At 40.1% G+C, this 24,292-nt stretch overlaps 1 protein-coding gene across 5 annotated transcripts in view; it reads right to left on the bottom strand.

The window, feature by feature from the left end:
• The window catches only part of CNKSR2 (connector enhancer of kinase suppressor of Ras 2), a 206,790-nt gene that overhangs the window by 12,882 nt on the left and 169,616 nt on the right, over nt 1–24,292 (bottom strand). The window contains exon 21 of one of the 5 annotated variants that reach the window (XM_038148940.1): nt 377–3,304. The exons of 3 other annotated variants lie outside the window; for them this stretch is intronic. In XM_038148940.1, coding sequence (XP_038004868.1) covers nt 3,255–3,304 — 50 coding nt within the window. In that variant the 3' untranslated portion in view covers nt 377–3,254. Of the gene's footprint in view, nt 1–376; nt 3,305–24,292 lie in introns of those variants that run through there. One more of the 5 variants, XM_038148950.1, reaches the window with a different exon arrangement.

The following is a 24,292-nucleotide window of genomic DNA, read 5'->3' as shown; positions in this document are numbered from 1 at the left end:
TATGCAGGGCACAACACTGCCAAATGTTAGGCACCCCCCATCAGCTGCTGAATGCCCATCACACCCCCATGGTCTGTGAGCACCACACGGAGTTCAAGGTACCCTTCAGGACAAAAGCTATTGCTGTGACGAGAGAAATGCAGTAATTCCATGTGGCTCTTCTAGACATCACTCATGTCATCAGATGTCAAAATGAACTCGTAAACATGCATGAACCTCAGCATAAAGTGCTTTCAAAACTGGCAAGAGAGTGGTCACAGCAGAAAGGTCCATTCCCCACCCATTGGGCAGAACGTGTTTGCCACAAAAGGAACAAGAGAAAGGAACTGAACGTCAGCCCTGACAGACGATGGTTATGCAAAAGCAAGACAGAAAATTTGCTGGCTTATTTCCTTTATTAAGCCCAAAATAACACCTTTAAAAAATCCTGACTTCATGAATAAATCAAATGCCTTCATTAAAGAAACATTTACTGCCATTTTCTATACTTTATTTTAAGGCATACAGAAAAATATTTAACAAATGTGTATGCAATTAAATGCCAGGGACTGCTAATTACAGCCCTTCTGAATGCCTCTGCAAAACAAAGATACTCAATACAACATGTTAGAAAGGGTGGGGAAAAGAAAGAGAGGAAGCTGAAGACAATCTAATAGGCATTAGTGCAGATAAATGCTGGCCTTTGGCTATGAGCAGCAAATAAGCCACCAGTGTTACCCCAAATGGCAGCCAAAGGACATTTTAGAGTCACATCCTTGCTTCTGCTTCTCTAATTCATTTCCAAAACATTTCACCTCTAACTAATTATGGAATTTAATGACAGAATGTAAAGGACTGGCTGGGGTTGCAGGCCATTCCAACAAGACTTTAATCACATATCCTTCAGGTTGCAGAATCTTTATGTACTTAGCAGTGATTTATCATTCCTGGCAGAGGCAGGTACTTCAAAGGCAACCTTATATAAAAAATAAATTCTGCCTTTGCCAAGCATTGGAAAGAGCACTAAATTAAATTTTAAAATCAATTCCTACAGACAAACTCAGAGGGTTTGTCTATCTGGCCAACAGGCAAAAATTTATGACAGTACAGTTTTGTAATCAATAATAGCAATACAGTGCATGTTTCTGATTAGAAAAAATTAAAGATGCCAAAACAACATTGCTAATATAATTTAGGCTGTTTTGTGACAGTCCCATTGAGCAGAAATATAAAACATGCATTTTGATGAATTTCCAACTAATTTATGTCATACTATACTTTTTATTTTTCAAAAAAAGAATATTAAAACTATTATAAGCTTTGTCACCTGCTGTAAGGCAGAATGCTGTAATTTTATTCACTGCACATTTCCTGTTTGTGAGGCAAAAAAGCATAATTTACTTCTTTATAAAAGGGAAATATATATATAACTATATATATATATATATATAATTTTATTGGTATTAACATAATGCAATACCATACATTGAGCAAACAGAAATAAAACATTTCAAAATACATTTTTTAAAAGTATCTCCCAGTAAGATAGTATGAAATATCAAGTAATTAGCATTAACATTATTACAATACACCCTTAGCCAAATATATCAAGGAAAATCCACATTCTAATCACAGAGATAGAGGCAAACATCAACCCATAGGGGACTCAGAACAGAATGATAAATACAATATCTGAATCTACTTTGAGTGACATCCAGACAAATACTGGCCCCAAAACAGCCCTCCGGAGTCTGGGTGTTACACAGAGAATACTTTGTGCCTGCTTGGCCAGGCAGCATCACTCACATGTTTTAGTCCTAGAAGATAAAGAGGAACCAAAGAGTTTAACTGCAGAGTCTAATAAATCTCAGCGTGAGGTATCTTCTCCGTCACCATCCGAACGAGTGCCAGTGTACCCTCTGGGAATTCAGTACAAACCACTGGATAAATGGAAGTCTCTGAAAGGTCTGTACATACCTCCACTTGACAGAACACACTTAGTTTAGCATGACACAGTAAGGAAACTTCCTTCACTAACGTGAAGCACGCTTAAATGACATGACTCTGTCTGGTTGGCCTGAATGGGTTCACTGGAGTTCAGTACAAGCAATGGGAAATTACAGTTACCATGGCTGAATCCCTCTTTATTTCCTCGAGGTGTGCAGAACAAAACTGAGTGACATCAAAGCCCTTCCCCTGCCAAGACCCTCTTCCCCTTCCGTTCTCCCGTGCGGGGGGCAGTATTTTCTGCAAATGTGCTCCATGTAGACTGGATCTGACTTTGTGCCTAGTCCCATTGTGGAAAGGGTGCATTCTTCAAAAGACTGGTCATGCCCTTTGACACCTTCCTGGAGGCCTCATATTCAGGCATGTGGTTGTCTATGCTTTAACAGGTCTGTTCTCTGTTATAAACATCAAAGTTATTCAAGAAGAACTGACTTTCTGAACGGAGGCCATTAGGTTGCTTGCAAGAGGCTGAAGTTGAGTCTCCGTCGTGCCAATTCTCTAATGATAAGTTTATCAACCTTTGAGTCCAATCGGTTCAGTGCCAAGAGATGTGCTTCCCATTTGACATGGAGAGGTGCTATCAACTCTCGCAGTGTATTAGCCTAATATGATAAAGCAGTGATACAATATGTTGAAAGATCGGTGATGTGCCATTATTTCCATATCATATTAGTAAATTAGAAATACTATCATGCAAACAAGAGCAAATAGCAAATCTGGCATACAGTAGCAGCACTACAGAGCCTTTCTAATCTGCATGCAGCGATGCTCGTGAGGACAGAGACATGGCACTGTTCTGCTATTACACCTCACTCCATTAAAATATCCATCCCTGATGCAAAAGAGGTATTTAGGGCAGAAAGTTATATATTCTCTTTTTGTAGATATGTTTTTTTTAAAAAGAACAGAACAAAGACCAATTAAAAAACCCCCAAACAACCCACAAATAAAACAAGAGAACAATACACATCCTAACCAACTTAGTTGGTTTTCTCCATGTTGAAGACACATTAGCTCATTTGGAAGCACTGGGAAAGGGTCACATGAATGAGGAGAATGGAAGCAAAGAATGTGCCCCAAATCCACCAAACGTGCTACAAACACAGAAAAATATCCTGGTGGCAACTTATGCGTGAACTAGAAAAAGAGGTGGCACAACACAATCTGGCTCCTTTCGTTCTCCTAGCTGACAGTCCAGCGTTGTGCAATGTTGGGTGAAGGATAAGATACAGAGCTAGGAGATCATGTGAATTGCAACCACACTGACATTACACACTTCCATAAGCTAGGGCTTGAGAACTCGAGAATCTTTGTGGACCTGTGTTAGCAAAGAAAAGAGAAAGAGAGAGGTGGAATAAACAGCATACAGCTAAATTGTTTACTTAGAGTTTCTGTGTGGATAGGCAGTCTCTGCACAGGCAGTTTCAAAAGCCTGGCTGCTCTAAGTGCATTCCCTATTCTATTGCCTACTACACTAAATTGTAATAAAAAATGAAATTCCATGGATCTTAACATCCATTGTTATTTTGAATCCCAGATATGAAAAGCTGAGGGATATTTTGTTGTTAAAACAAAACCACTTCGGGAAGGAGTTCAACTGTGCATAATCTAAAGACGCAGAAACTCATTCCAATTTAACTGGTGGGATTTGTTTAACCCCTGTTAAAGAGATATTTTTTGTTTTCCAAAAGACAGGATGGAAAGGAAGGAAAACATCAAGCACTGCCATTTTTATTCTTGAGCATATCGCAAAAGGTCTGGAAAGCAGACAAGAAATATTTTCTCAGGGACAGAAAACACAAGGTAGAAAGAATCCCAGATGGAAACACTGGTGACATTTACTCCACGCATGGCAGCAATTGGAAAATGAGTTTCAGAGAGGCAGAGGGTGAGCAATGCTACACAGAACTCAAACCCAGTTCAGCCTCTTCTCTATTACTGAGATTTCCTGGGACTCTGTGCATCAACAAGGAAAGGAGGAAGAAGTGTGAGGAAAACAGTTTATATAACTGAATTCTAAGTATAGCAGTCAAGAGAAACTTTTACATAAGCTATTGTTTAAAATAAAAAAAAAACATTAAATTCCACACCCAAACTGAAAAAAACCCAAACCCAACCCCCCAAATCAAACCCCAACCCCCTGACAAACAAAAGGCCAAACCAGCACATTTCAGGACTCACAGGGCTGAGGAAAGGGAAACTTTGTAGAGTACGAAAGGGAATGTTTTTCAGATTTCATCCTGTTCTATACTATGAACAGTTGTAGCATTGAAAATAAGAGTCTTGGATTTATTTGGAAAAAGGCACTAAGTGAAAGATGATACTGCTGCCTCATAGGTGACACTTCTGCAGCTTCAGGAGATCTTGTCATCTTATGGCAGTCGCTCATACAACTTAATCACTAAGAATTCAGAAAGTTTGTTTCAAAGGTCAGGCTTTGGCGAAAGAAACTTCACTTTTTGTGAAACAAGGTGGCTGTGAAATAAAGGAGAGTTACTGAAGTTAAGACAAGGGCATTGTGTAGCAGATGTCTATACCCAGCTCTTGCTCATGCCCAGGTGAGTCTGGCTGGGACACGTCCTCTATCTGTGGAAGAACTGTGCTACCTTCAACACATGGTGGAACAGGACTTGTGTTATGTATAAAGTTCAACTAAATTTTGCACTAGAAAACTATTTCTGAAAAAAAACCTGCTAGTAAGACACACTTTTGTAAAGACTATTCCATAATATTGCTAAGGTTTTATTATTGTATAAACTATATAAATTATTAAACACTGGTAATTTTTCACTATCCCAGTTTGGATTAGTCACTGTGCATGAACACCCTTTCATTAACCTCTTAAGATAAGTGGTAGCATATGCTTTCCTATTTCTCTTAATGTGAATATAATTCTTAGGCACTAGGGGGCTTTTCTAAAAAGATTTTCAATATCACTTAAGGATAGCAACTAAGTGTTTAGAAAAATCTGCTTTTTAGAAGTGAAAATTATTTTTCCCTATCTTTACAAACCCCACATTTTTTTCTGTATCACTAACATTGGCAAAACCATTTACGTAAAAAATCCCCAGCATGTGGTTTTGTTTCTAGATAAGGGTTTCAGAACTTGTTTTAAAGGAGAACAAATACAAATAACAAAGAACGAGTAACGTGCTTTTGGACGGATACTTATTGACACTACAACTTATGAAACTCATGAGACTTGCAAACATTTTGAAAAATAAACCAACTGCCATTCACATACAAAAATGAATGTGACCCTGTCAATACAGTGAAGTGAACTTACTGCATTTATCAACCAAATCATGACTGCATTATGAGTTTTATGGCAAATGACTTCCCCAGAGTGGTTACAGACACAAAACTGTCTGCTGTAAATCTCTGCCTATTTATTCAGCTGACGTGGTCATGTAGGATGTGAGGAATTTTGTATCTGAGCAAACCTGCAGCAGTAGGAGGCACTTTACCCATCTAAAGTGGTGAGACAGAATGCACCTGGGCTGGGATCAACCCACCAAGCAGGAGCAAGGGGATGCTCTTCATGCCTTTCCAGGCCAAGTGTCAAAAGCCAATAAAAATGGAAGCAAAGGGAAGCACAAAGTTCTCATGAGAGAAATACTTGAGAGTCACAATCAAGGTCTCAAAATGGCTCTCGCACAGGAAGTCCTATGTAAGGAAAGGGGCACAGAAGGTGATACAACTCTCTCTCTTTGAGACTGATCTATAAATAAATGTTTAAGGAACACCAGCAGTCACTAATGAGAAGGTATGAAGTTAGGGTTTTTACTTGGATGTGTTTTTTCATAGTAAAAAGCACCACAAGACTTTACCACTGCCACTTAAGAGTACACTTTCTTATCAATCTTCACATTATATATTTTGCCTAAACAGACTACAAGATACCTGGTTATTAAATGGTATTTTTATGACAACTTCTCTTTTCAAAGAAAGGTTAGGTTGACTAATATCAGGTTAATTAACTTACTTTTTAAGTTCATAATGAAGTTTTAGAAAATTTCAGACTTCCCATCTACAGTGACCATCAGTAAACCTGTACCTGCCTTTTGAAGATCTACCCTTTCCTTAGTTTTTATCCTATTTTGTGTACCTATTTCTACATCTGTCGACATATTCAGGAGAGAAGAACTTTGACTGGAAGCCCTTAGCTACTATCTAGTCCAATAATGAAGCACATCTAGTTATGCATTTTTCCCTAAAGGTAAATCCTTTGCATGAGTGATCAGGCTCCCAACAAGAATGAATGTAAAGAACAGCAGGGAAGAGAAAACCTTCCCCATGGGCAACAAACTGTGACCTGGCTGCTTCTGCTGGAAGTCCACTGGTGGACACATCTTCCTCCTTGCTAGGGAAATGGCTCAAGGCTCTTTGACGCAGCGTGCTGGGGAAGAAGGCTGGCAGATCTGCAAACTGCCTGCTGCTCAATGGTGGGAAGCTCCCACCACCTCCAGGTGTCAGACAGATGCCACGCAGAGATGAAAAGGAGCTGGCAGAGCCTGGCAGTGAGACTGCCTGAGGAAGGAGGGATTTGGGGACACATCTGGTGCAGATCCCCAGCACTGTGCTTTAAAGCGGCGCCTCCGCACATTATCCTGTGGGAATCCAGTTAGGTATGGAAGCAATAGCAGGAGTCACTCAGCACTCCTCTGGAGACTGCAGTAAAGGGCACTAAATCAAACAATTCTAATACAGGAGTATGCTGTCTGCAAATAGCAAGTTTCAGCTTTCCCAACACCACAATATGTACTTTAGTGTCCCCCATGTCCTCACTGAGGATCGCCAAGAGCACAAATGCTCTGTGAGAAAGCACCACGGTGAGGAACAGGCACAGGGAGGACAGATGGTGGTGTCAGCCCACGTACAACCTCCAGTGCCTGCTCCTCTGCAGGTGCTGCACCGGTCCCATGAGAACAAGGCAGTGGAAATTACAGGGCTCTGATCGGCAGGCATTTTTCCTCCCACTTAGCACAGTATTTCTAAATTGCAAATGTAACCCAGCTCTCCTATGCCACTTCATGCACTACAGCTACTGCTAAATAACCCTCTGTCTACCCAGTACTAAAGAACTAAATAAACTAAAATGTGGCACATTAAATTGCCAAATTACTAACTCTTACTAGATTATTATAGTGTATTATATTATTCCTAATTCTGCCCCTATTTTGTCTCTCCATATTAGATATATCTCATGGTTATTCTTATGCTGTTCAGATGTCTCTCTAATATCTGCAAAACTCTCTCCTCCAGGGTCTTACTGGAGTGACAGTTCACAGCTTCAAGATGGAGCAGTTTGAGTGTCGTGTCAGAAAAATAGGTTATTTTTCCAGAGTAGTTAATTTTGTAACCACTGCAAAGCAATACAAAGAGCTGCTCCCAGAAAAGGAAGCCCTCTGATTTGAGACATAACCAGTGAGACACAGTTGGATAACCCTTCTCAGGAAAAAAAAAGAAAGAGCAGCTGGCTGAACTTCTCATAGTTTTATATAGATTTAGAAGGCATAGGATGTAATCACAACTTTAGCATCCCACTGGGCAGTTTATGATTTCTGATAATGATATTAAAATTTCTGCATATTGGCACTCTAATTGCTGGATTACACAGACACCTGAGTTACATAAGCCTATGGGACAAGCCTCACCCAGGAGAAGTCTGTTACATCCCAGAGACAAGCACAGGAGGCATTTATCCAATGGTGAGATTCCTTTCAATACAATTCTTAGTACTATTGTAAGCTAAAATCAGCCAGGCTATGACTGCAATGGCATATAAAACTCAATTTAATCTACCAAACCTCCTGCATTTTTTTCTTCTGAGAAATGCTTGAAAAGCCAGGTTTGTTTCCAGATTCCAGTTCCAAGCAGGAACTGTAGTTCCAGTCTATCACCCCATGAAAGAGTTTAAGTACAACACAAAGATGGGAGCTCTGTTTCCCAACTAGTGCTTTGGACATCAACCCTGAAAAAAAAGCAATGTACTAATTTTTTGGATTGTTATTAACGATTTTTTTAATAAGGAGTATTTAAGCAGAATTGGTCTTATTGTGACAAATTATTCTGTGTATTACTTTATTAATTGCTTTTTCAAGAAGTGTATTTCTGGAAACTTTTTTACATTAACTTGCTCAGGCATTTAAAAGCAGACAGAAACTTACTGAATTAATTACAGCATAACAAATTTAAATTTAAAAAAATAAATTTTTAACTTCAATGAGCAGAAGCCCCTTTGGTCAGAGAAGACTTTACCAGATAACAATTATTTTATCAAGGAACATGATTGCTTTTTCTGGTGGTACTTTCCATACTGATAGCAAAAACATCAATACACTGACAAAATCCCTGGTGTGACTAAGTAACACCCAGCCAGACTGCCATGTTCCCACTGCCAGGCTACATCCTAGGGCAGGGCATGAAGATGCTACCCCTGCCACAGCTGCTGACAGCTGGAGCAACCTGCCATGCTGGCCTGGGACCCCTTCTCTGACTGGGTCAATGAAAGAGGCACAGATCACCTGAACACTGCAAGTTACTGATAGCATGCCATGTGGTTAAAGTAAACAAACAGATTGAGAAAAAAAGTGTTGTCTTCTTTGTGCCGCATTCAGCTGAGGTTTTTCAGCAGCTTTTGCTGAAACCTCCAACGGGAATGGTGTCAAAATCTACTTGGGGAAAACTGGGGGAGCAGATTATCATTATTTCTATACCAACATTGATCAGGTTGAGATACTGTAATTTAATTTGGAGCTCACTGGAGGGGCACACACACAAAACATGGACTCCACTATTACTGTTCTGGCAAGGCCAGCAAGTGAAATGTTGGCACCACTCCTGGCTGGTTGTGCTGTGTTTAACAAAGGTATTCCCTTCTCCTCTCCTCATGTTCCAGCACGTGTTTCATCTGTCAATCCAACTTGCCTTGACTGTTCCCAGGCAAGTATTATCGTTCTGCTCCAACTCTATTTTTGACTCAGTCAGGTGTCTTTCAGGTTTGAGGAGGACCATATTTAGCAACAAAAATGCTATCAGACCTGAAGCCCTCCCTCCTATCAACAACCTGAAATATACTGCATAAAATTAGCATATAAACTGCTTTTAGAAGTCTTGCTTTTAATTAGTTTGGTTCCCATAAAAATAAGACAGGAATCAGCTTTGTTTTCCTAAACCAATGACTGAGCTACTTTCTCAGCTACCTATGGTGTCTTGAAAGCCCATCAGACCAACACAGAAATGGCCTCCTTGCTTTCCTGGAGGAAATTCCTTACCTATTTGAGAGTATAAAACGAAGAATTACTGATGAAATGTTTCGCACCTGTTGGATGTGGAAGGCTTGTACTTTCATCTGGTAAATTTAAATTATTTTTTATGAGAATAATTGTCTCTATATAAAAAGCTTGCACTGAAAGGTTTTATGCAAGGTACTCTTCTGACAAGCCAAACATTGTTAAGAATTGCTTGCATATTTTTAATGTGTAAGAGCTGTTTTCAGAGGGGATCCAATTTTTAAAAAAAAAAGTGTATCTTAAGCCTTTCATATTCCAAACAATGCTATCACTAGTATAATAAGAGAAAATCAGGGTTGCACAGGGATTTCATTACAATAAGGATTCCTGTTAGAGGAGTCAAATGCTGAAAACGTCAGAAGCTCCTGACTGTATTTTAACTTGAAAGATAGCAATAAATAGCAAATTTTAAATGATTTCAAATCCCTGAACATTCTAGACTGCATGAGATATAGCATGGATATATCCTGAAAGCCTGCTGAGATGGTATTTCTGTATGCCCTTTAGGAGGGGAAAAACCAGCAAACTAATCAAGGGAGTATTTTGTCATATCACCTTATGTGTTGAAGCTCCTGGTTTAATACTCTTTCTGAAAACCATTAGGCTGCCATTCATGAAAATGGATGGCAAAAGGGATTTTTCAGACTGGCCAGGAACCTAGACAAAGCTGAAGGATGCCATGCCAGGGTTTCACGACACTGTGATGCCCAGCCATGCAGGAGTCCTCAGCCCTCCTTCCCAGCCTTTTCTGAAATACAGAAAGGCTGTATTTCACCCACCACAGACCCTCTTGGTGAGAGGACATGGTGCACCCATTGGTGTTCAAGGAAAGATCCTGATAAAGTTCTTGGTGAACTGGTGATAACCAGTAAGGAGGTACATCTACATTCCCATCAATTCCTACTCTTCCACCAATTCTTCCACCAACTCAGGAGGTTTTACCCTCAATGATCTTTGCAAAAAGGTACAAAGACACCGGTATGAAAATTGCTTCCCTTTAGACTCTTCCTTCCTAATTCATCCCCAAGCATCTCCAAAACTGCCCGTCACACACTGTTGGGTGAGGTGTAGCTGCCATACTTCTGTATGATGGCACTGTTCCACAGAAAAAATTAATCCTGCCCTGAACATATTACAGCACCAGTAAGTGATTCAGGCCCCAGTTCTCTTCTGCCTGCCTGACCCCTTCCCAGTGTGGAAGGGCAGAGCCTGGGGGAGACCTGCTGTCTCCCTGGAGTGATGGAGCAGTGCACACGGTCCACCAGGTACCAATCTCACCATTCCTAAGGTACACCGAGCTCCTCTACTGGCAGAAACCACCAGAGTTGTGTCGGAGATGGGCCCTTCTCAAAGCCTTTTGAGTTGTTACAAGTGGTGTTCTTTTTCAGGAGAATGAAAACAGGATCTCTGCAGCTTTCAACTGGAAATGAGAGTGCCATCATCTCAGAACGTGCACGACTACTTGCTAGCTTCTGCTACCTCATCCAGGTCTTTTGATCACAACAAGGGAAAAATACTTTTAGTTTACTCCAAGTTAACAATATCCAGGGAAAGAGAAGTCTTATTAAAGTGAGGGCAGCTGTTCCCCAAAGGGCTGCCCCTGCTCTGGGAGCAGCTGGGCACAGGGGAAAGGCTGGTGTGAGATGGTGGCTGATCAAGCTGAGGCAAGCAAGAGCAGTAGGAGAAAGGCAGGTGCTGGGTGGGAGGGAGCACCTACTGCAACCCACCACTGATACCTGATCCTATCATTGCTGTAGCAATCTGCTGGGAAGTGGGGACACATTTGAAATGTAACTAGTTTTACAAGAAACCTCTTGATCTGGGTAATGTGCCAGTGCCCAGAGCAGCTGTGTGCTCAGCCCTTGGTCCTGCCAGCAGCAGCAGAAAGGGCATTGAGAGACTTGAGGAGAAAATCCCTTACTGTCACCACAACTGGTGACTGTTGCATGCAAGGGAATCCAAACAGACCAAAACACCCTGAGATGCTGGGGAAAGGGTTACCAGTAAAAACAGCCACCTTTTGAAAATGGCAGGTAAGAGTGCCCTTCCCTCAGGCATGGTAAGCCAAAGGATGCTTCTAAGGAGGGGTTTCTGCTGTCCACACCAGTCACATGCCTGAGCAAGGTTCCCCTGGACAAGCTGTACCAAGACCCAGAGCTGTTCTGCAGGGATGTATTCCCAGCAATTTGCTATGCACTCTGGCTTTCCTTTGCTTAAGTGCTTTTCACCAAAACATCACAACTAAACAAAGAAAATATCATCTCTACAGCCTGAAAAGCACTGACTATCATTAGCTGAGCTCTGTTCTTACTGCTAACAGCAACCTCCCTCCTATGCATTTCTCAAGCTACTCAGTTAGCTATTGTCCTCTGCTATTTTCTTCAGGAGCTACATTGTCTTTTTTACTTTCTTCTCCTCTGCAGGCTTGTACATGAATAAGCATTACATCTTTTTTCATGCATTACATCTTTTTTCATGCATTACCAACATCAAAACCGAACCTTTTTCTTTTTTCCCTATCAGGCAGAAACATCTTATACCAAACAGCTCCCTTTAGTTCTCTTCTTGGATTGCACTCATTGAAAATGTCAAATCAGCTTCTACAAAAAACAGAGAACTAGGGAGGTTTGGCTTATACCTACATATAAATACAGGGAGTCGTGTAGATAAAGCAGAAACAAACAAAAAAAAGACTAATTTGTGACATCTCACCTCAAAAAGCAGTAATGAAAAAGGCAGAGAAGGGCTGACAGGATTATTGTTGTGCAAAAGGATTTTCCTGCAAGGAATGCATGGTCTAGGGCTAATCAAGACTTCTCCCCTATAAACAGGGGGGATGGAACAGAAGCCTGTATAATTCTAAGGACATAAATGCAGAAAAAAGGCCTCTTAGAGTAACAGAAACATCAGAAAGTTTGTGTGCTAGGTTTAAAACTAGCTAGAAGAGATGCTTGTCTCTCTGGCCTGGAGTTAAAATGGGCAACTCCTTATTGCCACATAACAGAGCTCAAAGTACACCTGAATTCAAAACCCGTAAAACTATTGTGTGGAAGAATGATCCATCAAGGGTTACAAGCAAGATGCCCTTAATTCTCCCTAGAAATATGTTTTTAGGCATGGTTCAAGGCAGGCTGAGTTAGCTGGGATATGGGGCTCACCTCTCTTTGGTACAATCACTTGTTTTTGCAGGTGACTTTTTAAAACTCAACTAACTCAGAGTCTGATATCTGATACAGAACTAGACAAATCAATGTTTTGAACAATTTTTGCTAAGCTCACATCTGCTGTGCAGAATGGAAATGTTAGACTGCAAGATTAACCAGTAAAAATAACAGGCTCTGTGAATTTTTAATTTTGCAAGGAATTTTTTTCCAGAAGAATGTAGACATCCCTCTTAAAAAAGTTGTGTATCTAGTGTCAGTAAATGCAATAATTTTCTTCTATAATGCCAGGACTTGCCATCAGTGCAATGGGCTACTCCAAAGAGTTACAGAGTAACCAAAAAGTTTGGTGCGTATTATATGACAGATCTATTCAACACCTCTGTGAAAAAATAAAAATATTTAGGTTTTCTATGAAAAAGAGAAGGTAGGAACAGGCAAGAAGCGATCTGTTCTGGTTACATATCTGGTAACAGAACAGCTGGTGATGAAAAAAATGCTGGTGACCATGATTTACACACTTCTTTGTGAACTATAAAATACAGCAAGAGCACACTCAGCTCAAGCTGAAGAGGTTTAAAACAACCCCTTACAAGGTGTGTGCAGAAACCTTGGGGGGATTTCAGAACTGGAAATCCACAGTTAGAAGTCTAAGTGCAGAGAACAACCTCCCCTACTCAACCTGGAACTACCACAACCATCGGCCTTGGAAGGAGGAAACCAAAGTTAGTAAAACCAAGGAGGACCAGAGATGGAAGATTTGTCAGTGTACTTTTGGTCATTAATAACACTGCTAAAGATGAGCAACACCAGACTAGAGAAATGCAAAACATACGAGGAAAAAAATAAAGAAACAGCCTCATGAATTTGTCTTTTAAAAAATTTACTGTATTTGCATACAGTACAACTGAGAGAGTCATCCAAAGAAAAAGTCTCAGCTAGTACTTTCAGAAGATAAGAGCTAAGGGGCCAAAAATAACTGTTGCCCCAACTAATTATGAATATTAATATTACAGAGTTTTCAACTTAATAACGAGGTTATGCCAGAGTCTCCTCCTTGGAAGACAACTTGCACTGAGAAGTATTTCAATGCCCTGGCATGATCAATGGCCCCAGCATGAAATCCATCCACATGGATCACTGTGGCTCAAAATGTTAAACTGCATAAATCTTTGAAATAAAGGCCAAAGCAGCAAGGTGCATTTACAGTAGGTTATGCTGTAAGAGAAATGTGACACTGTAGAAACAAAATACTTCTAAAACAGTTTTTCTAACTGGAGAAAGATTTATAACACCACCATCCTTATTTGTGGCATGGAGAATTAGAGGCTGATGGGATTTTCATTTCAAAAACCGATCACAACTTAATTAAACTCGTTCCATAGCTTATCCTGTAACCATTACAGATTTATGCCCTATTTCTATTCTTCTACTTTTTGCTTCCATCTTACCCCACTCAATTTTGCAATCTCCTCTCCAGCTACCTTGATGTTTCCAGTTCCCAAGTACTGCAGATCAGACTGCACAAACTGTTTCTTTTCTTTTTCAAGAAAAGGGGTAAGTTAAGCCTCCACCACCTTGGGGGTGTGTGCTTTCCTTTGTTCATTGGGTTACTCTCAGCAACCTCCTACTCCCCATCATTCCAAGGAGCAGCAGTACTGAAAAATTCACACACCCTTCTGACAGCCTTGGCAGCAAAGCAAATCCGTGTAGAACATAAAATCTCGCCCCTCCATACCTGTTTTCCTCCAAGTAGAAACTAGAGGTGCCATGGGTACTGGCTGCTCATGGCCATCCACCCACACCCTCATCCTTCCACATTCAACCTCCACTAAATTTCAGGAATAATGAAATCCATAAAGATCCAAGTTCTGTTCTCAAAACTGAAGTGTTACTTCAAGTGGCTTTTATACTCTCCTACAAATCCCACAGTCTTGTTTAGCCACAACATACACAAGCTTAGGAAAATTGTCTTTTGGGATGGGCCAGGCCAAGAAGAAGATGGCTGACATAGTTCTGAGTTGCATTAACTGTAAAAGCCATTTCCAAACTGTGAGTACTCAAGGCAACAGTTTTTTAACTTTCTGAAAACACTCACACTTCCTTCCACCTTCTAACAATAGTTCAGAAATAATTGTACCAAAAATTTCAGCCATGAGTAAACAAGTATTAAACAAACATTCCCAGGAAAGCTAACATGCATCTTTTTTTCCTGTTCTTTTACTACGAAGACATTTTACAGATATTTTACAAATTGTGCAGGGCTTTCATAACATGAATTTTCTCAACTTCTTACAACTTGCACAGATACAAGGATAACCTGTTTATACTATAAGATTCATTATGGCCACTATGAGATGTGTTCTGCTGGCAGAATTTGTGAACTCAAGGTTAAAACACAAAGTGAGCAGAGAACTTGGAAACTATTGATTTATTAATCCATAATTCAGTAGTGTCTAAAGTGCATTTGTGTTTGTGGGGTCTTTTTTATTAATTTTATTTTTATTCCACAGTCTCACCATTTCATAAACCCTGTTAAATTTTCAGTGTTTTGGTATAAAAAAATTTTGGTATGGTTAAATTAGTCTAGTTCATTAATAAGTATTTCTAGTCCCTAAAATAATCACATGAAACTGTTGAGGATACATTAAGAAACAGGACATTAAATACCTAGATCATACAGTGACACTGCAGAAGGTAAGCAGAACAATGTAAAAAAAATAGTAATTCGGTCTTGGATAGTTTTAGTTTGGAGTGTAAAATTTAAATGGAATTTTCCCCAGGCTCTTTACACAGCCAGAAGTAAATAAATAAAAATTCTCTCTTCTGTCTTCTACAGAAACAGAAACCAGCAACTCCAATTGTCTTTAAAGGCATTACAATAAAGTTAGAAATAGAAATGTTTTGCTGTAAAGTTATACACATGTACTTAGCTTAAAAAAGAAGAAAGTATCTTGAGAATAATTTGGTTTTTTTTTAATTAGAAGTTTAAAATAAATGGCAGGGCACATTCTAGCAGGGAGGAAAGAAGTAAGAACTCTCAGAATAATCAGCTTCAAGCCTTTTCTAGATTTAGTATGATTTTTAGATTTGCTTTCAAGTGTGCACATTAGTATTGCAAAAAAAAAAAACAACCTCACTTTAATGGCAAGCGTAGAAGCTATTGAAATACTGTTGTATGAATTCTAAACCAGATTTTACGACTTTTACTACAGGAAAACACTCTCTAATTTTGTCTCATATTCACCACCTCTCAAGTATTCCATAAAGACCACTTTGCACATGTAGGAAACCCCTCCAACAGAGGATTCTGGCATTGCCAAGCCCCTGGGTACAATGCCAGGAGCTGTTCCTGGAGCCTCCCCAAGCACTCCCTCCTCACTCGAAATCTGAGCTCCTTTCAACCTGCAACTAAAAGCACAAGGATCCCCAGTTGAGTTTTCTTACTTACTCTCATTAGCAGTGCTGGGTAAAGAGATGGGAGTAAACTTCCTGCCCTTGCCACTGCCTGATCTCTGTCCACCCCTGAATTTAAAACCATGAGAAATCTCCTAAGTGAGGCTTCTTTAATTTTGCTTCCTCCTTGAGGCCTGTAAATCATCTCATGATTAAATGAACGTTTCAAAAACTGGTTGAAAGATGGTTTAAATTAAAGTTTTTTGGCAGCCTCTCACCCCTCTCTCTGATGGTGATAACGACTCAAATACTTTTAAAGAAATCAGTGGTGATATTTTATATTCCAAAAGCCTGGAGTTTATCCCTCTGGAATCCAGAAGAGAAGAGATAATTAGCTGGTATTATTTTGTGCCAGCAGTACTCAAAAAGTGAAGCCAGAAAGCAAAACTCCTGCTTAAAATGCAGTAATTTTCTTCATGTAAATACAGTAAGATCCTGCACTGCACTTTTTTCATGCTCTGTTCATAAAATCATGGTATCTGATAGCACCACACTAGTACAAGGATGCTGGACTGTTAACAATCCAAGAGATTTCAAAATTTGCAAATTTGAGGCACAAAAGGAGACAAAAAATATTTATTTTCTTGTTTAAAACGCATAGTTATGTGTTTTAAAAATAAAGGTAGGAACCTATTTTAATAATGATGAATGAGAACTGCAAAACTGCCTGATTACAGAGCTTTTGTTTCTTTGTTTGTTAATACTGTATTATCACATTTGTTTCAAAAGAACTAGAAATTCTGAATTAATTCTAAACAGAAGATCTTACAAATGAAACACACACGGCTACTGTAAACTCTGAGCATTAAACACTTTCGAGGGATGGGTGGAATCCCAAGTGACAAAAGAAGGAGCCTTCTGCTCCCCCCTCATCTCCAGGTAACCTCTTCCTTGGCTGCTTAGATGCAGATCGTCTGTGACACAGGGAACTGTACTTTCCTTCTAGAAGTTTAGATCTCAAAAGTAAACAATATTAGCCACCTAATACCTAAACCTTCCCATCCCAAGACGTCCTCTGATAGCAAAGCCAAGCCCAGATGGAGGAGACACCAGAGGCTCACTGTTAAAGGGAGGGGCTGCACTATGTGGGGTTCCCCTGGGGCTGCTCTGCATCCAGAGACAGTCCCAGATGGCACCAATAGCCTGAGCAGCGCAAGAGAAACAAACTTATTAAAATCCACAGGCACCAGAGTGTGAGGAAACATCATCTAGACTGCTGGAGGACAGTCTCAGAGCTGGAATGATCTGGAGGGATGAAATCCCTTGCCAAGTTTTATATAACAATATGGTAAATGCTGTGCTAACAGACACAGAGCCTGGCAAACACCAAGTTTTTGTTTTGTTTTTTTTTTTACCTAGTTGGGCTGTTGGTTTTACAAAATGTCATATATATTTGTTGGTTGGTTTTAGCCCAATTAATTTGACATTTTAATTCAGCTGAGGCTTTTATTAACATGAGCTACTTAATGCGGATAGGTAAGAGGCCAAGAAAAAAAATCAGAACAACTACAATTAGAAAAACAAGCATTAAGCAGAAAACCATCTGGGACACTGTACAGCCCCAAGTGAAATATAAAGTACAGTATGGTTGCCAAACAGATGCTTATCACTGTGCAGAGCATAAAACAGCCAGGGCAGAGCAAGCTCCCTGGTCTCAACCAGATGTGCACCACCCAGCTTGGCCACTGCCATGGCAGAAGGGATGGGAAAACCCAGGGAAGCTCAGCAAGAGCAGCCAGAGGCCTAGCACACACTAAGTATGGGAAAAACTAAACCAACCTTCACAACAACCTTTCAGCTTTAAAGAAAGGCTGCTGTAATGGAGCAGTCTGTTTTCTGCGCCATAAGGGAATGGAAATGCTGGGCTTCAATTGCAGAGGGATCAATTCAATATCCATTAGCAAGAAAAAACAAAATGATTCCTTCCCAAAACAGCAAAGAGGAAAAGCTGAAGGGGATGAAGAATGCCCACCACCAGGGGTGTTTAAGATTTGGAAGGTATGGCAGCTCCAGATCTAGATGGCAGAGCTACAATGGATAATATTCCAAATAATTTCCAGCTCCCTGACTCTGAGACACGCACATCACGCTTACAGCTTTGCCAGGGTCTTTGCAGGGACCAAGATTTTAACTTACATACCCTGCCCTCCTGCACTGCAAAGCTTTAGGAAACCAGTAAGGAGATTAAGAGGCCAAATAATGAGCATCTAGTGCCATTTTAGCTGTCCAGGGGTATCCAAGTTGCATAGGCTGGCAGGTTAGACACAAGATCTGCAGCTAGTGACTGCAAGGAAAGGCAGCCAGAAGGCCAGGCTAGCATGATAGAATTCACAAAAATTCACAATTCACAAAAAATTGTCCTACAACATGGATTGCATAGACCTCCATGAAAATATTCATCTTAAACCCAATTTCTGAGGACTTCTTTTTAAAAAATAGCTTAAACTCAACTGCTTTGTAACAAATGTGGCTTTTCTAGAGTCTTCTGTCCAGCAAAAAAAAAAAATTTGGCAGGATGCTGACTGTTTGCACTGAAGTCTTTAATAGCCTATCCTGCTTCCCATGATGAACATTAATTAAACAAGAATGCATGTTTACATGGTGACCCTGCAGACATTCAGCACGGTAGTAGTTCAATAAAGCTATATCCCTCCCATGTCCTTCCGAGCACGACTGACTCGAGTTCATCCTTGTTTTAATGATTGCCTTGAAAGAACATGAGAGCCACACACAACAGATGGTACCACCTGGAGATGTAATGAACTCATTCTGAAAAGATTTAGTACTCCTCTGTTCCACTAGTCCTACTGGTACTATGCCATCATCTTCTGACTTAATTGCCATTGATTTTAGAAAGGGTTTCATCTTTTTTCAGCTTTGAAAATTTAAAATTATACATTTCAAAATAACATCTTCATGTAAATGATAGGTAGCTAACTTTTTTTTTATTGTAGATTTCTGTTTCCTTTGCATTTGGAAACCTTCAGATTAGGCCAAATCCCTGCTATATCTCAAAGAAGAACTATCCTAGTTCTAAAAATCCCAGTGAGAAATGGCTTTGTCATGGAAAAATTGCAATTAAATTGCAATAGTCAAATCTAAGAATGTCTTTATAACAATTTTGAGTAGGTTTCAGTGAGAAGTTTTATACAAATGATTTTAAAAATGCATGCTTTTCATGTTTGAAACGAAAAGGAGTGTAAGTTTAAATGTTAGGACAGGAAAATCCTCTTTTCAATGGAAAATTATGGGTTAATGAAAAAATAAAGTTGGATTTTCCTTTTCATCCACAAAATAATTTCAAAAAATCTACATATCTTCACTTAGGAAATCTGAGTATAGCTTCAGAATTGAAAGCACATTAAGAATTGAGAGAGTAGAAGCAGCAAGCACAAAAAAAGGCATTTTTAATATTATTACCAAAACTTTTCAGGCCAACAAACTGGGATGCAACAGCAGCGGGGTAAACAGAGAGCCCTAGAGGACTTGGACTGTCTTCCCTCTGTTGCTTGTGAAGTGTTTTACCATTTATGAGTGACCTTTCCCAAGGAGAGCATCTCTGCAGCCAGACCAGACAGGGCAGCAGCAGAGACAGAGCTTGCTGACACCATGAAGTGGGAAAATTAAATGTAAAATAGACTGGTTACACAACACCTGGCAAGAGAATTAATGCAGAACCTAAAAAAGCCCCACCAGAAATATATTCTTTCATGTACAGACTGCTTGTTTCACCACCCAGCCTGAAGGGGTCTCTGGTAGGGAGTAGCATAGCTCCACTGAGTCCCCAGCTTAGTGACTGAACTGAGGAAACTTAGCAAGAAAAGCAAGGAGGAAGAACGGCCATGTAAGAAATTCTCTTGTGAACTTCTTTTGCATATAAAAAACCAATTTAATCCATATATTTTAGACAAAAGCAAACGACCTTTATGGGCAATGACACTCAAAGCTATTAAAACCAAAAGAAAAGTAGGAATTAATCTCTCCTTTGTATTTTTAGCAGCATGGGCAATGGAAATCAAATGAAATTTTAAATGTGGCAATAAAATATTTGCGGGCAAAATGCATCTATATGTATAAACACTAACAAGCATTAAATTAAAACTATTCTTATTTTTGTTGACAGCCCATATTGCTTCCTGAACTGCTACTCAGTAAATGATTCAATACTTGGCTTTCAAACACTGCAGGCAATTTTTTCCCCTTGAACTGAAATTTAAAATCAGGATACAGAGGTTTTGTGTCCATCATTTTTGTTTAGAATACAAACCCACTTCTGCAGTAGAGTTGCTTTTGCATATGAGAATTGAAAAAGCTTTATTTACTAAATTTTAAATTTTAATTAGAGAACATGCTTAGAAATTAACATATCTACTCCAAGTTGTTTATGTAAGGTAGTCATATTTTTGAACATAATTAGGCAGCACTTTTAGGTAAACTCAATCTGAGTTAACAGCAAAAACAGTGCCTTGGAGGATATGGGACAAGTAGACAAGGCATAAAATGCTGATGGTCCTCAGCCCACAGGAGTGCAAATGTCCAGTCAGGTGCCACAGGAAGGCTCAAATGGGAATTAGGAATGAAAAATCAGATCAAAAAAACAAAGCTCAGAAAAAGTAGACATTTCATTAACCTACTCCAGTGTCTGAGCATGCAAGGGCTGTGTTGCCTAGAAGGATGTCAACCTTCAACTTGGCAAATGCTCTCGGTTGTACAGGACTGATGGTGAATGCAGTAAGTTAGAACAACACCCTCAGTGTCCCAAAAGGTGCTGCACTTTGTGCTATTCACCAGTTTCAAATGGAATATTTCTATTGGGAAACATTACCTCAGTTTCTCATAGCTCTGCTTATTTATGATCCTCCTGGGCATTAATTCCAGAGGGGAAATACAGTATCTTAATGCTTCTCAGTAAGGATAAAACTAGGTGGGCAGACACCAGGACACCACTAATGATGTCCACTCTAAAATGGAATTTAATAGGGCAGTTTGTCAGAAAAGCAAACTGCCCTATTAAATTCAGCCACACATCCTCATCAACTCCAGTGTGTGCAATCCAGGCTTCATGTGTTATTCATCCTGTCTCCCACATTTCACTGTTGCCTAAAACCTGCCAAAGTGAAGACACTCTACCTAAAATGCAGAGAAGCAAAGCCTACGAGTGTACACAGGGTACCATTTCATAACATAGTGTTTAATTAGCAAACATTGATCCTTCTGAGGCATACCATTTGCACCATGCATTACAGCCCCCTCATTAAAAAGAGAGAAGTCTCCCTAGACCTATATTTTAGAATTTGAAATACCTGACCTTATTCAGAGTATATTTTTTACTGGCACTAACTCCTTCTTGAAAGCAAATGCTGCCGAGGATGTCCCATGGATACAGCCTCTTGGGCACAGTGCGTGATACTTGCTGCTAGTCATGGGCAGCAAGTCCTCTGTCCTACTTTGTGAAAGCACTGCCACCTTGAATTTAACTTCTGCAATTGGGAAGTTGCAGCATGGGAGAAATTGTGCTCAGTTTGCCTTATTCTCTGGCTGCTTTGTAGTTTTTTACTGGGGAAGAAAAAAAAGAAGAAAACCTCAGGTTTGGTACCTCAGCACAGTCATTTGATACCTCCATCAGTGACCAGCCCTGACATAAAGCTGAGCTTTCCTGAAACCCTTCACAGGGACTGGACATCTCTCAGAGCTGCAAAATGCCAACATTAGCTCCTGCTCTGGCCTTTGACAAAGTTTCAGAAGTTTAGGGTCAAAAGGCAAGTTTCAGAGACTGAAGCATGAGGCTATTGTGTTCCTCTGAGGCAGCATTCCCAAGACTGTGTGGGACTAAGCAGGGGATGCCAGGAGATGTTGCAAACCTGCACAAGAGCTTGTGGTGATGGAGCAAAATGCCAGGGAATACCTGTGAGTTTGCCCAGCCTTCAGAAGCAATGTGAAATCTTTCAAAGGTGATAGAAGTCACATGAGGGAGATTGCAGCATCTTGTAAACACTCTGGAGCGTGAAACCAGTGCAGAAAACAGTGGCTCTCAGCCATTAATTGCCCCAGAGGGGTAGCCAGTAATTTATTAGAATTTATATAAGACTTTGTTACAGTTGTCCATGCTATATAGAAGGTATGATCCAAAATTATGATGATGGGGTAGCAACAAAAAAGTCCTTAAACACAGGTCAGGAAGAACAATAGTATTAAGAGTGCAGAAAAAGGACTGAAAACTTGCAGAACGAAGAGGCAAGAAACAACACAGAAGGAAATGGGGTTTAACACTGCGAAGACAATCTAGGTGATTTCTTCCTGCTGCAAATACCTTTTCAAATTCAAACACAGACATCAGTGCTTTCCTGTCCTTGTTCCCTGAATAAATTTGCATGGAGCCAGCATACAAAAGTATGCAAAAGCATACAGTGGAAAACTCCCTTGCACACTGTTGCAGGCCCCAGGTGGAAGTTCCCTGGAAAGTGTGCCAGTGTTACCCCAGCCAGTCCTGCAGCACCTGGAGCCAGCAGCAGAGCTCCTGCCCCAGCAGTCTCTGGGCAGATGACAGCACCTGAGACTCCCCCACAGCTGTTCTCCAAAGACTTTTTCAGGGAGCATGCAAAAAAGGTGCAGGTTTTTCTGCAACTAAGTTGACAGGATCAACAGCCAGCTACACCCTGCAGAGAGCTAGTTATGTACTTCTTTTAGATGCTGAAACCCTAGTAATGCACAAACCAGAGAAGTCTTTGAAAGTGAAGGAACCACCACCAAAAGTAATTTAAAATAAAGAAAAAACTGAAACAAGCTTTCCTGGGACAAAACTTGGAAGTAGTCTCTCTAGAAGTGTTCTTTGCATTAAGTGGCAGAATCTGTCAAAACACAGAGTGCAGACAGAGGTGGAGCCAGAGGGGAAGAGGGTGACAGTGTCATGATACGCAGCTCTCTCCTTCTATTGCCTCTCACTGGCAGAAAACAAACCTGAAAAGGCCCAACTTTTCCTTCACAGCTGAATCACAAACATGCAGACACTGTGGCACAGCCTCCAGCCTGCTCTCTGTGCTCAGGCTGCCTCTGAATAGCACAGCAAGGGGCACGCCTGGTGCTGCAGGTCTGAACATGGTTTGACTGCACAGTCTGGAGCAAACACATGGAAAAGCTCAAATATCCCACAGGAGAATCATCTTTGATTACAAAGCAAGAGACCATTACAAGATGGTGTCAATATGGAACATCTAAATGATTTACACAAAAGTCATCTGGGAAATAAAACAATCCATTAAGGATTAGCAGTGCAATGCTGATGTGATATACCAGGACAAAAATAAGCACCTGAACACACAACAAAGTTAAACAGGTCCTGACAGATAAACACAGGAAAGGACCACCCATATTTTCAATTTGCCATATATATCTAGGCATTATAGAAGAGTTGATACACAGAACTATTTGCAGGGTCAGTAAAGTCTTGAAATATCTATTTAAGAGATAAAGTGGTGACTGGCTGAGAGAAGATGTTTAATTGTTGTAAATCCGTGTAACTTTAGTCCAAAGTCAACAGAAATATGTTAAATTATAGCTGCTGGGGACAGCATCTGAAAAAAGTGTGGAGCTCCTAGTTTGTGGTGCAGTTATTTGAAAACAATTCTGCAAGAGAAGTTGGAAGAAACAGGACTATTTTACTATTTTACTATTTAATGCATTTTACTATTTAATTTAAATTCAGGTGGTTCTAAAAGTGAGAATGCAACAACAGAAAGCTGAGAAAACAAACTTCTGGCAATGATATCTGACAACAGCAAAGGAGCTGCATTCTTGTCTTGCACAAAAAGCAATAGGAATGATTAAGCTTTAAAACACACACAAGTACACACAAGAACACACATAATCATCCAAGAGCCCAGAACTGTGTCAGGTTCACAAATGTGTAAGGCAAATAAATATATTTAAACGATTCTGATACCACATGAGGGAACATTCAACGTGAGGTTAAAACATTCCTGAAAGAGAGAGGATTTCCTTTCTCCAGCCAGTTGCAATGTTTCATTTTCCCACAGTAATGGAAGTGAAGGAGGCCGTGAGGTAGCACACACAAGGTCACCCATCCTGTTAGTGACTTAGCAGATGTAAGCAAAACTCTCAACTCAGAAACTGGATTTTGCACTTAGGAACACCACTTGCAGGAAATCCTCCTGCCTTTTACTGGTAAGGGCACTGGAAAAAGTCAGCGTTGCAAACAGAACATAGAACATTGCAGTCATAGCAACAAGCAATTCAACACTTAAACTTTTCAACAGACAAGACAGTATTTTACTTCAGGTTTTGTAATTTCAAGGTCAACAACTCATCATGAGCACTTGACCTGTCTAGCTGGTCATCAGTGTTTCAAAAATAATCTCCTGTTAAAGCCTCAACTAA

Source organism: Motacilla alba, chromosome 1 (genome assembly GCF_015832195.1).
Source record: "Motacilla alba alba isolate MOTALB_02 chromosome 1, Motacilla_alba_V1.0_pri, whole genome shotgun sequence".
NCBI classification, from domain to species: domain Eukaryota; kingdom Metazoa; phylum Chordata; class Aves; order Passeriformes; family Motacillidae; genus Motacilla; species Motacilla alba.
The sequence above is the reverse complement of the archived record's forward strand: the minus strand, read 5'-3'. Positions and strand labels throughout refer to the sequence as shown.